Here is an 11,956-nt window from a genome sequence, read left to right as displayed (position 1 = left end):
TTATACACAAATTATTGGATAATTGTTCACATAGTAGTTTTTCCTTGGCCTTTGTTTTAGTAATTTTTTTTTGTTTTTGGACAAATTTGTTTTAGTATTTTAAAATAGATATTTATTACTTACATAAACCATGAAAAATAAACCCAACCACCATTATATTAATGCAATCTGTTAACAATAGATCCATTGAGGTAGGTGATAGATAGAGGCCAAATCAAATGTACTGCAATTACATTTAAAGAAGAGGAAGAAGAAAGAAAAACTTGTCGAAAGTAGAGACATAATAAAACAAAAACACAAGAAGTAATAAAAGAAAAGAGAAAAATCTGCAATAAATCCAACAGACTAGAGATTTCTTGAGAAAACGAAATTGCCAAAACGATGTAACGGAATTGTCATCAACTACCTAATAAAAACAAAATAAATAATTTCAAACTTTCTTTATTTCTCTAAAATAATTAAAAATACGAAAACGGAAAATGTGAAATGGACAGTGAAGTAGCTAGCATTATCCCATGCCTCTGCTCTGCGTTACGTTAAGAGACAACGACCAAACAGGCTTCTGCTGTACAAACTTACTCTTCTTCACCTTCTACGTACGCTCTCCTTTTTTCTCGAGACCAAACTGTTCATTTTCGTTTGTCTCCTTTTGTAGTTTTAGATTCTCTCCTCCATTTTTTATTTACTTTCGCATTATCATTGAAAACTCATATGTTGTATAAACTAGTGTTAGTCCCTTATCAACTATCTTTTAATTTGTGTATACTTAGCCTAGTATATATATTGTATTAATTGTTAGGTATGAAATTTAAAAACATGGTCGTCTTCCTCTACCTTATTCGATAATTGTTTCATATACCATTGTAGTGGATTTCATAAAGTGTTTATTGTTTGTTGGTCTACTTCAAACTTGACCGTTTCAAAATGCAAAATTTCTATATAAGAAAAGGAGTGGTTTATAACCACATAATGTATACCTTTGTGAGTTTGTTGTATACATCCTTTTGTGGGATACTTATACCCCTTGTTTGAAAAATCGCTAGGCGCTAGTCGGGCGCTCGGTATGGACCTAGCGATTAATTGGAAAATCGGATTAAAAATCGGGGATTAATCGAGATTAGTTTTAGGATTATTTTAATATTTTTAAAACATATTTATCCAATATTGTTTGCAAAATTGCAGTAAACACATAAAATGTATTTTTGAGACAAAAAATTTATGACTTTTATTACAAATTTATGATTCTTATTAAAATTTGAACATAAGTTATATTGTAAAACATCACATACTCCCAATTCAAATGATTGAATAACAAAAATAAAAAGTTTTTTATACTTGCAATCTAAAAATAATCGGGGTATTTAAGGTTAGGCGGGGAGTAATCGGATTAGGCGGGAAGTAATCAGATTAGGCGGAGAGTAATCGGATAACTGATTTCTTTAGGGGATTAGTCATTAATCGAAGCAGATAGGGTGGGCCTAGCGATTAAGCGGGGAGTAACCGGATAGACGGAGATTTTTAGAACATGGCATATACCCCTCATTGGGTTTATTCCATTAAACTAATGCAAAAGATATGAGATAGTTTGTGATAAAAAAAATTACATTGATTAATTTTTTGCGAAACCGGCTAAGCACAATCACGAGAGGAGAAGACGAGAACTATGCAAGGGAAGTTTGGTTTGCATCGAGACAACACCGATGAGGGAATCTTCTTTGTAGTTTTATTCTAAAAAGTTTGCATTCATTTGTATAAACATTTTTTTTTTTTCGAATATAATTTTAAAAAACAATTACATTGATTCTGTAAAACTTAAACTCTTTAAAAGGAAAATTTTAATTGAAAAAAAAAGTTGGTGGATTAGTTAACTATTCAATCGCCGCATACGTCTCATATTTTCCCAACGGCTTCTTCTATGTTGCTTGTTTTAAATCGCTGTTTTGTGGGTTAGTAACTTATTCGACGGTTAAAAATCCAACAACAGAAGATTAGAGAGATAAAAAAAAAGTCTACACGTGTAGATATGGATAGTCATAATAATAAATAAGAATTTAAAAGTGAGAGGTCAACATCACTTCTCCTCTTGGTACAGCTCTAACAACAAAGACAGAGATAGTGCTTTCTTTTATAAGTAGTCTTCCCTCTCCATAGTTTTATTGCATAACCACATTTTGACCTTCTTTGCAAGGCTTGCAGCTCTCTATCTCTCTCAATTCTAACTTTCGACCAAAAAAGCAAAAGAAAATGGGATGCGTAATGGTAATGGAGCTTGGGATGAAGAAGAAGAAGAAGCTGATAAAGAGCATTTTATGGAGAATCAAAGCCGAGATTAAGAAGATGAAGAAGAAGATGAGATCACCAAGACACAACAAGAATAAGAGACAAGTCAGTTTCAACTACGATCCTCTCAGCTATTCTCTTAACTTCGACTCTCTTTAACCAAAAAAGGACAACGTAACATTACATTCATATGAGAATATGTATTTTCTTGTTGGTTTCTTTATCAACTTTTGTGAAATATGTATGTTTTCTTGGCTTGTTGTTATTCTTCTATGTATTAGGTTATTATTAACAGCTTTTATTTAAGTTAATCATCATCTTCTTTATGTTTTAGTGTATGAGATATATATCAATCTACCGTTTTACTTCTTTTATGGAGAGAGGGAGTTTATGATATTAAATTTTAATAATTAATCTACTGTTGAAAAAAAAATGCCTGAAAGTTGTAAAAATGTGTAGAAAAATGAGTAAGAAAAAGAGAGATTTGAAAGAGAGAGAAGAGAAGAGTATTGGGGCTGAGATTCTCTGACGTTGGTGGTGGTGGTGGCACAGTAAGCGAGAGAACTGCTTAGTATATTTCACCTTCCCATCACCCTAAAACCCTTCAAAAGTCTTCTCACTTCTGCACCACACCCACATGCCTATCCATCTTCCTTATAGCCTTTTTCACTTTTACCGTTATCAACTTTTTACTATTCTTTATTTAAAAATCAATCATTTTCTAATTATATGTAAAATGTTACAAAAATCAAATAAATCAGGCTGAGGCTGTCCAGCCGTGAGATATTTATAATTTTTTATGTGGAGCTCACCGTCACTATATGTGTATAGTAACTTATCTTTTTCTTTATAAATAGAACGTTAAACGTTCATTGTAAAATTACCATTGATACTTCAACAATAAGAAGTTATAAGAAATCTCTCTCCTCCTCTCATCTCTTTATTATCAATATCCCGATCCTTCTGAGGGTATAAATTTTTTCTCTATTATTTATATTTATATACACTATAAATAAAATAATTATTTATAACACGTTATCAGCACGATCACTCTATGATCGCCGGAAAAAATAAGGTATTATACCGGGCGGTATGTCGCCTCGTTAAAAGAAAAAATATGAGAAAAAAAAAAGAAAAGAAAAAAAAAGAGAAAAGAAAATTATATAAATAAATAAAAGAAACTATATATGTATATATATGTTACTTCATGCACCATAATTAATTATTTTCTGTCAATGGTTGGCTGAGCCACCTGAAATTTTATTTACTGCTTTAAATATTTATTTCTGCTACCGGTCGGCTGAGCCGCCTTAATTTTATGCATTGCTTTAAATATTTATTTCTGCTACCGGTCGGCTAAGCCGCCTTAATTTTATGCACTGCTTTAAATATTTATTTCTGCTACCGGTCGGCTGAGCCGCCACATATTTATTACTGTTTTTATGTGAATGACTTCGTGACCATAATATCACTGTGAATTATTTGTTTATATTATGGTTTATTCACCTGTATAAATATTTTTATCTGAATCGATAATTTTTATCAGATTGATCTCTAATTTTTCAGATTAATTTTTTAAAAATATTTTTCCGCCAACGGTCTCAAAGAAAAATTTCAAAATTTTTTCAAAAAATTCAACTTTTTCCAACGGCTAGGAATAGTATTTTTCAATCTATAAATTCATTCATTTTCTCATTCATTTCATCAAAACAAAAATTTTCATCTCTCTAAAAACTCTCTCCGAAAAAAAGAAGAAGAATTTTGAAGTTTTGAAGTTTTGAAGAATGTTTCGATTACTTTTAATATTTGCTTTTGGAATAATTATTTTGTGTATTTATAATCTTTGCGTTGTAGATTTTACTCCGCAAGAATTTCGTCTCAACATTAGTTTACTTGTTTGTACGCTTTTTCTTTTTGTAATCGCTTGCATTATTAATGTAAACGGTTCATTTTAAATATGTTTTAAAAATAAATTAAATAAAGATTTCTAATAATATTCCATGTTTTTATTTTAGAAAACAAATGGCAAACATTGAAAAGCTTAAGATCCAAGCTCTTCAAATCACTGGAGCGAATTACATAGCATGGACCACTGATGTGGAACTTCATTTAGATTCGCAGAGTTTATTGGAGACGATAAAAGAGAAAAATGAATCACCTGCCAATGAAAAGGCAAAGGCGATAATTTTTCTAAGAAAGCATCTAGATGAAAATCTGATGCATGATTATGCAAATGTAAAAGACCCCGTGGAGTTGTGGAAAACTTTAAAAAATAGGTTTGACAACCAGAAAGCAATAACTCTCCCACATGCCCTTGACGAATGGGCAAACTTGAGGTTCCTAGATTTTAACAAGGTAGCACAGTATAATTATACCATGTTAAGAATCGTGGCTCAGTTGGAATACTGTGGTAAGAAAGTGAGCGAAGACGAAATGCTCAATAAAACCTACCTTACATTCCATAATGAGCACTATGTTCTTGCAGAACAATACAGGAACTGCAAGTACAAAATGTTTTCCAAGCTGATTGTGGCGCTTATGATAGCAGAGAAGAATAATGAACTTCTCATCAAAAACCACAATGCTCGGCCTGCAGGAACCAAAGCATTCCCTGAAGTGAATGCAACGGATGTAAAAAATCCGGAGAAAAAGGATGTAAACTATCCTGAGAAAGGGAATCAATCATATCGGGGTCGTGGTGGTCGTTTTAATCGTGGGCGTGGAAGAAATTACAACTCACGTGGAAGGGGGTCGTTCAAATGGGTTCGTCCTCAAAATGATTCAAAAGGGAAGGAACACCAAGAAAATTCTACCCAGAAGAGTGAGAATGTGTGTTATAGATGTGGATCTAAGGGACATTGGGCCCGTACGTGTCGAACTCCTCCACATCTTTGTAAGCTGTACATGAATTCCACGAAAGGAAAAGGGAAAGAAGTCAATTTAGCAGAAAACTTCGAGGATACTTCGTATATCGATTCTCCCTCCTTTGCAAATGATTTGGATTAGACCGCTTTTGCGGTTAACTAAAGAGCTTGTATTGAGACTGCTGGAATAGTCTCTAGTTATGCCATATATATAATATTATGCTTTTGTTATTTTGAAAAATAATGTTGTTTTAACAACAATTTAATGTATAATTATTGTGTGTTTTCCTTTTATGAATAAAATTTACTTTCTTTTTATTGATGTTTATCTTAATCACAGAAATGGATGAAACAATCTCCAAGGAAATGGCTCAAGAAATTTGTATACCAGATAGTGGGACAACACACACTATTCTAAAGGACAAAAGATATTTCTCTAACTTAAAACCGACAAACATTATTGTCAATACAATATCAGGTCCTGTAGACGTGATTGAAGGAACTGGTATGGCCAACTTTATGTTGCCTAATGGAACCAAGTTTTCCATAAAAAATGCCTTGTATTCTCCAAAATCTAAAAGGAATTTGTTGAGTTTCAAAGACATATACCTTCAAGGATATGATACTCAGTCTACAACTGAGAATGAAAAGAAGTATATATACATAACTTCTGATAAATCGGGAAAAAGGCTTATATTGGAAAAATTTCCAAAACTTCCTTCAGGATTGCATTATACTCATATAAGTGCAATCGAATCGCATCTAGTGATTAAAAGAAATCCAGAAGATTTCACATTATGGCATGATCGCCTCGGTCATCCAGGTACCTCGATGATGCGAAAAATCATAGAGAGCTCACATGGACACCCATTGAAAATCCAAGAGATATATCATGGGAATAAAAAGACATGTGCCGCATGTTCTCTTGGAAAACTTATCATAAGGCCATCGCCAACCAAAATTGATAAAGAATCACCAAAGTTCCTTGAACAAATTCAAGGAGATATTTGTGGACCAATACATCCACCATGTGGACCATTCCACTATTTCATGGTATTAATTGACGCATCCAGCAGATGGTCACATGTTTGTCTATTATCATCTCGAAATATGGCATTTGCGAGATTTCTAACTCAAATAATCAAACTGAGGGCTCAGTTTTCTGATTACCATATTAAAAGAGTTAGACTAGACAACGCTGGTGAATTCACATCCCAAGCTTTTAATGATTATTGTATGGTAACGGGAATTGAAGTAGAACATCATGTAGCTCATGTTCATACACAAAATGGTTTGGCTGAATCTTTAATTAAACGCCTGCAATTAATTGCAAGACCATTGATCATGAGATCAAAACTCCCAACCTCTGTATGGGGACACGCTATTTTGCATGCTGAAGCACTTATCCGAATGAGACCAAGTGCATATCATAAATATTCCCCATTACAACTAGTATTTGGTCGTGAACCAAATATTTCTCATCTAAAGATTTTAGGTTGTGCGGTATATGTGCATGTAGCACCGCCACAACGTACAAAGATGGGACCCCAACGAAGGTTAGGGATATATGTGGGTTATGATTCTCCATCCATTATAAGGTATTTAGAACCTCGAACTGGTGACCTCTTTACGGCACGCTTTGCTGACTGTCATTTTGATGAAAAAGAGTTCCCAGTTCTAGGGGGAGAAAACAAACAAGTAGGAAAGAATATAAAGTGGAGTGTACCATCTTTGTTACATCTTGATCCTCCTACGAAACAGTCGGAACTGGAAGTTCGACGAATTATGCATTTACAAAGTATAGCAAATCAATTACCTGATGCTTTTGCAGATACTAAAACGATAATCAAATCACATATTCCAGCTGCAAATGTTCTTGCTCGGAGTGAAATTCCACAAGAACATGGAAAAGCAGACGATACACGTGAGTCTAGAACACGCCTGAAGCGTGGTAGACCAGTTGGTTCTAAGGATAAAAATCCTAGAAAACGAAAGGAAGCTAAAAAGCCCGATACTCCCAAAATAGTTGAAAATATTTTGGAGGAGACAAATCATGAGAATAATGATGATGTAGAAAATCGTGAACCTGAAGGAAATCATGAGATTTCTATCAACTATATCCATAATGGAAAGATCTGGGATCGAAATAAAATGGATGAAGTCGATGACGTTTTCTCATACCTCGTAGCAAAATAAATTGATGAGGAAAACGAGGATCCAGAACCAAAGTCGGTATATGAATGTCAAAAGAGACATGACTGGATAAAATGGAAAGATGCAATACAAGTCGAACTTGATTCGCTCAATAAGCGAAATGTATTCGGACCTATTGTACTCACACGTAAATATGTGAGACCGATTGGATACAAATGGGTTTTCGTTAGAAAAAGAAATGAGGAAAATGAAATTACGAGATACAAGGCTCGTCTCGTAGCTCAAGGATTTTCTCAAAGACCCGGGATTGATTATGAGGAAACATATTCCCCCGTTATGGATGCAATAACGTTTAGATTCTTGATGAGTCTAGCGGCTGATGAAAATTTAGAAATGCGTCTCATGGATGTTGTTACAGCATATTTGTATGGAACATTAGATACAGATATCTATATGAGAGTTCCCGACGGGTTTAATATGCCAGAAGCATTGAAATCTAAATCCAAAGAGTTATGTGCAATAAAGTTGCAAAGATCATTATATGGGTTAAAGCAATCTGGGCGAATGTGGTATAATCATCTTAGTGAACATTTAACGAAAGAAGGATATGTGAACGATCCTATATGCCCATGTGTTTTCATCAAGAAAACAAAATCCGGATTTGTGATAATCGCGGTATATGTTGATGATCTAAATATAATTGGGACTCAAGCAGAAATACAAAAAGCAACAAACTATTTAAAAGGGGAATTTGAGATGAAAGATCTCGGACAAACAAAATTTTGTCTTGGCCTACAAATTGAACATACTCAAAAGGGTATATTTGTTCATCAATCCACATACACCAAAAGAGTGTTAAAACGTTTTAATATGGATAAGGCAACTCCTCTCAGTACTCCAATGGTCGTTAGATCACTTAACGTTGAGAGTGATCCATTTCGACCGCATGAGGAAAATGAAGAGATACTTGGTCCTGAAGTACCGTATCTAAGTGCAATTGGAGCCCTTATGTATCTTGCGAATTGTACAAGACCTGATATATCATTTGCCGTTAATCTTTTGGCAAGATTCAGTTCATCTCCTACGAGAAGGCATTGGAATGGGATTAAACATATCTTCCGATATCTTCAAGGGACGATGAATTTAGGATTATTTTATCCTAAAAATTCAAAAGGGCAAATGGTTGGTTTTGCAGATGCAGGATACTTATCAGATCCACATAAAGCCCGATCACAGACTGGATATGTCTTTACAATCGGAGGCACTGCTATATCGTGGCGTTCCCAGAAGCAAACGCTTGTGGCTACTTCTTCAAATCATGCTGAAATCATTGCACTACATGAAGCAAGTAGAGAATGTGTATGGTTGAGATCAATAAGCCAACACATTCAATCAAGCAGTGGGATCAACGTAAACAAAGAGCCAACCATCCTATATGAAGATAATGCTGCATGCGTTGCCCAAACGAAGGAAGGATATATCAAAAGTGATAGAACCAAACATATCCCTCCGAAATTCTTTTCATACACCCAAGAACTTGAGAAGAATAAAGACATTGAAGTCAAATATGTCCGATCATGTGACAATGCTGCAGATCTCTTCACAAAATCACTACCTACCTCGGTGTTCAAGAAGCATGTCTATGCTATTGGAATGCGCCATCAACGCGATCTGTAAAGTTAATCACTCGAGGGGGAGATTACGTCGTTGTACTCTTTTTACCTACTAAGGTTTTTCCCACTGGGTTTACTTAGAAAGATTTTTAACGAGGCAACAGAAGACGTTACACAAGACAATAGTGACACTGGTCTCCAAGGGGGAGTGTTACAAAAGTCAAAGAAATCAGGCTGAGGCTGCGCAGCCGTGAGATGTTTATAATTTTTCATGTGGAGCCCACCGTCACTATGCGTGCATAGTAACTTATCTTTTTCTCTATAAATAGAACGTTAAACGTTCATTGTAAAATCACCATTGATACTTCAACAATAAGAAGTTATAAGAAATCTCTCTCCTCCTCTCATCTCTTTATTATCAATATCCCGATCTTTCTGAGGGTATAAATTCTTTCTCTATTATTTATATTTATATACACTATAAATAAAATAATTATTTATAACATAAAAAGATTTATATCAGGCCGGACTAATTATGGGTCTAATAAAATCTAAGCTTATAAATGGGCCTCAAAACCTAAAAGCCCATTAAAACAGAGAAAACCCGCGCATAAATGAAATGGTACATGAAAACGCTTTATACAAAATCAACGGTGGATTCGAGAGCCAGCTCAACGATCCGTGTCAAAAGCTAAAAATCCAGTATCGCGGGATTAGGTTGGCGCCATAACACTAAGAAAACAAGTTTCGTTTCCCTCTCAATTTCCTCCCTTTTCTTCTCCACCGAGTCTCTCCAACATTTCTCATCGAAAACGAAACTTTTCCACAGAGATTTTCAATCTTACGAGACCGAGCAAAGGAAGAAATGGCTGGACCATCGACGACTTCAAACGCACCAAAGCAGAGGAAGAGAGTCGAAGCCGAAACTAGCACCAATACTTCTACTACCTTACGTCGCGCTAAAGACGGAAGCGCTTTCGCTCTCTGGTGAGTTCTACTACTTCTTAAGCTTTTGAATCGACGGAATGTTCTGATTCGAATTTAGAGATCTAGGTTTTTTTTTTAAGATTTAGGGTTTTATAGATTTAGCGATCGGGTTTCTCATAAGTTTTTTGTGGATTTTTAAACGATTTCAGTGAAGGATGTAACAAGAGTGTAGCTGTAGCGCTTATAAGCATGCACAATTGCAGTCTCGATGCTAAAATCAGAGTCAATCTTGGTAATCAATCATCTCTTTGTTTTTTCCCCTCATTGTATTGTGTGTTTTCACTGTTCTCATAATCTCTCTGTGGATTTGGTTGTTGATCAGAAGCTCAAGTTGTTGAGACACAAGCAGAGGCTAAGAAGAAACCTGCAGAGAAGTAAAACTCGTTAAGCCTTTACCTCTGACTTAAATGTATTGGTTTCTGTATTATGTGGTATTGAATTCTTTGATTGTTTTGTTTTGTTCCAGGAAGAAGACAACATCTGATGGACCTAAGCCAAAGAGACTTAAGAAAACCAATGATGAGAAGAAGAGCTCTTCTACTTCAAACAAGCCTAAACGACCTCTTACCGCCTTCTTTATCTTCATGTAATTTTCAATGTTTCACACTTGCTTTTTGTTGATTGTTGAATACTTTTTAGGGATGATGCTGATGTTGCCTTTCACTTTGCAGGAATGATTTCCGTAAAACTTTTAAAACAGAGCATAATGGTTCATTAGCTAAGGATGTAAGACTTTTAACTGAGCTCATTACTATGCTTTGAGTACTATGTCTAGGGTTTATGAGATTTACTAAACTGTGCTATGTATATTTATGATTGTAGGCTGCAAAGATTGGTGGTGAGAAGTGGAAGTCTTTGACTGAGGAAGTGAGTTGATTTAGTTTCTTGTTTCTTCATTAGTTTCATGGTGAATTTGTTTACTGTGTTCTTACTCTGGTTTGTGTTCTTTGATCATTTAGGAGAAGAAAGTTTATCTGGACAAAGCTGCTGAACTAAAGGCAGAATATAACAAGTCGCTGGAAAGCAATGATGCTGATGAGGAAGTATGTGCCTTTTTTAACTAATGGGTAGTCTTTCACTTTTTTCATTTTTATTAAAGTGTTGATATGATTCGATGACTGTTTCAGGAGGAGAATGAGGAGAAGCAGTCTGATGATGTTGATGATGCGGAGGAGAAAGAAGCTGATGATGCTGATGAAGCTGAGGAGAAAGAAGTTGAGAAAACAGATGATGACAACAAAGAAGCTGAAGGTAAAGAAGAGGAGGAAGAAGAGATTTTGGATGACTACTAGAAATGTTGTGCTTGTTCTTGTGGGTCTAGTCTTATGGAAATGTATTTATCTCTAATCGTTTTGATGCACTGTAAATGAAGCTTTTATTAGCGTGAAAGTAGTTTATCTGACGGTAAGTTGTGAGCAAGTTGGTTTTTTGTAGTTCACTGAAATGGTAATTTCTTTTGTTTAAACAAGTAATGAAGCTTATGTTTTTCGTTTTACTAATGCTATAGAATCGAAAATTATCGTTTGGTTTCGAATCCATTGCTTATGTGTTTTGCTAGTTGATTGAAACAATGTAAGTGTATGGGAAGAATGTTTGGTGCAATAAGGAATTCGATCGAGTTCCTATTGTCTTTTTTTTTTATGTGCAAAATCTCTATGTTTCTCTATCACCATTAACAGTATAACTAGATAATAACCCGCACTATGTGCGGGACAAAACGATTATTAAATATATTTTAATGTATTAATTATATTGAAGGTGTTCGAATTTTATATTATTAGATAAACAATAGTGTATTAATAATTATCAAGATTAGTGAAATTTTTTATTTATGTATTAATGTTGTGTTTATCATGATTCATGATATATATCTTGTTATATTAATAGATACACAAAATATTAGGTACTCCATTTTGTATACATTTGTATCTCTTCATTACATATTTTAATTGTATTTTCGTTTTAATTAATTGAGCTAAATAAAAAGCATAAATTAATTAGAAAAATAAACATAACTAAAACTAATGGCAAAATCTGTAAATATCTTAATAAATGTTG

At 34.3% G+C, this 11,956-nt stretch overlaps 1 protein-coding gene across 2 annotated transcripts; it reads left to right on the top strand.

Annotated features, from left to right (window-relative positions):
* Nucleotides 1–9,573: 9,573 nt before the first annotated feature.
* Nucleotides 9,574–11,397, top strand: LOC9310196 (high mobility group B protein 7). Of its 2 annotated transcripts, XM_002874083.2 has the most exons (8): nt 9,586–9,898; nt 10,048–10,130; nt 10,221–10,272; nt 10,365–10,484; nt 10,570–10,624; nt 10,721–10,765; nt 10,858–10,941; nt 11,026–11,397. In XM_002874083.2, exons 1-8 carry the CDS (start codon nt 9,777–9,779, stop codon nt 11,188–11,190), a joined length of 726 nt encoding a protein of 241 aa, XP_002874129.2. In that variant the 5' UTR covers nt 9,586–9,776; the 3' UTR covers nt 11,191–11,397. The 2 variants fall into 2 exon arrangements, with proteins under 2 accessions (XP_020879206.1, XP_002874129.2); XM_021023547.1 differs by lacking the exons at nt 10,365–10,484; nt 10,570–10,624; nt 10,721–10,765; nt 10,858–10,941 and having other exon boundaries at nt 9,574–9,898; nt 11,029–11,397.
* Nucleotides 11,398–11,956: the final 559 nt, after the last annotated feature.

This window comes from Arabidopsis lyrata, assembly GCF_000004255.2.
Source record: "Arabidopsis lyrata subsp. lyrata unplaced genomic scaffold ARALYscaffold_6, whole genome shotgun sequence".
NCBI classification, from domain to species: domain Eukaryota; kingdom Viridiplantae; phylum Streptophyta; class Magnoliopsida; order Brassicales; family Brassicaceae; genus Arabidopsis; species Arabidopsis lyrata.
The sequence above is the reverse complement of the archived record's forward strand: the minus strand, read 5'-3'. Positions and strand labels throughout refer to the sequence as shown.

What these genes read in the sequence shown, in the direction of transcription:
- LOC9310196 (XM_002874083.2), top strand. Translation starts at nt 9,777, where the DNA reads ATGGCTGGACCATCGACGACTTCAAACGCACCAAAGCAGAGGAAGAGA. An exon ending in AAGAAGAAACCTGCAGAGAA is followed by an intron (nt 10,273 to 10,364) that starts GTAAAACTCGTT and finishes GTTTTGTTCCAG; the next exon opens with GAAGAAGACAACATCTGATG. An exon ending in ACCGCCTTCTTTATCTTCAT is followed by an intron (nt 10,485 to 10,569) that starts GTAATTTTCAAT and finishes TTCACTTTGCAG; the next exon opens with GAATGATTTCCGTAAAACTT.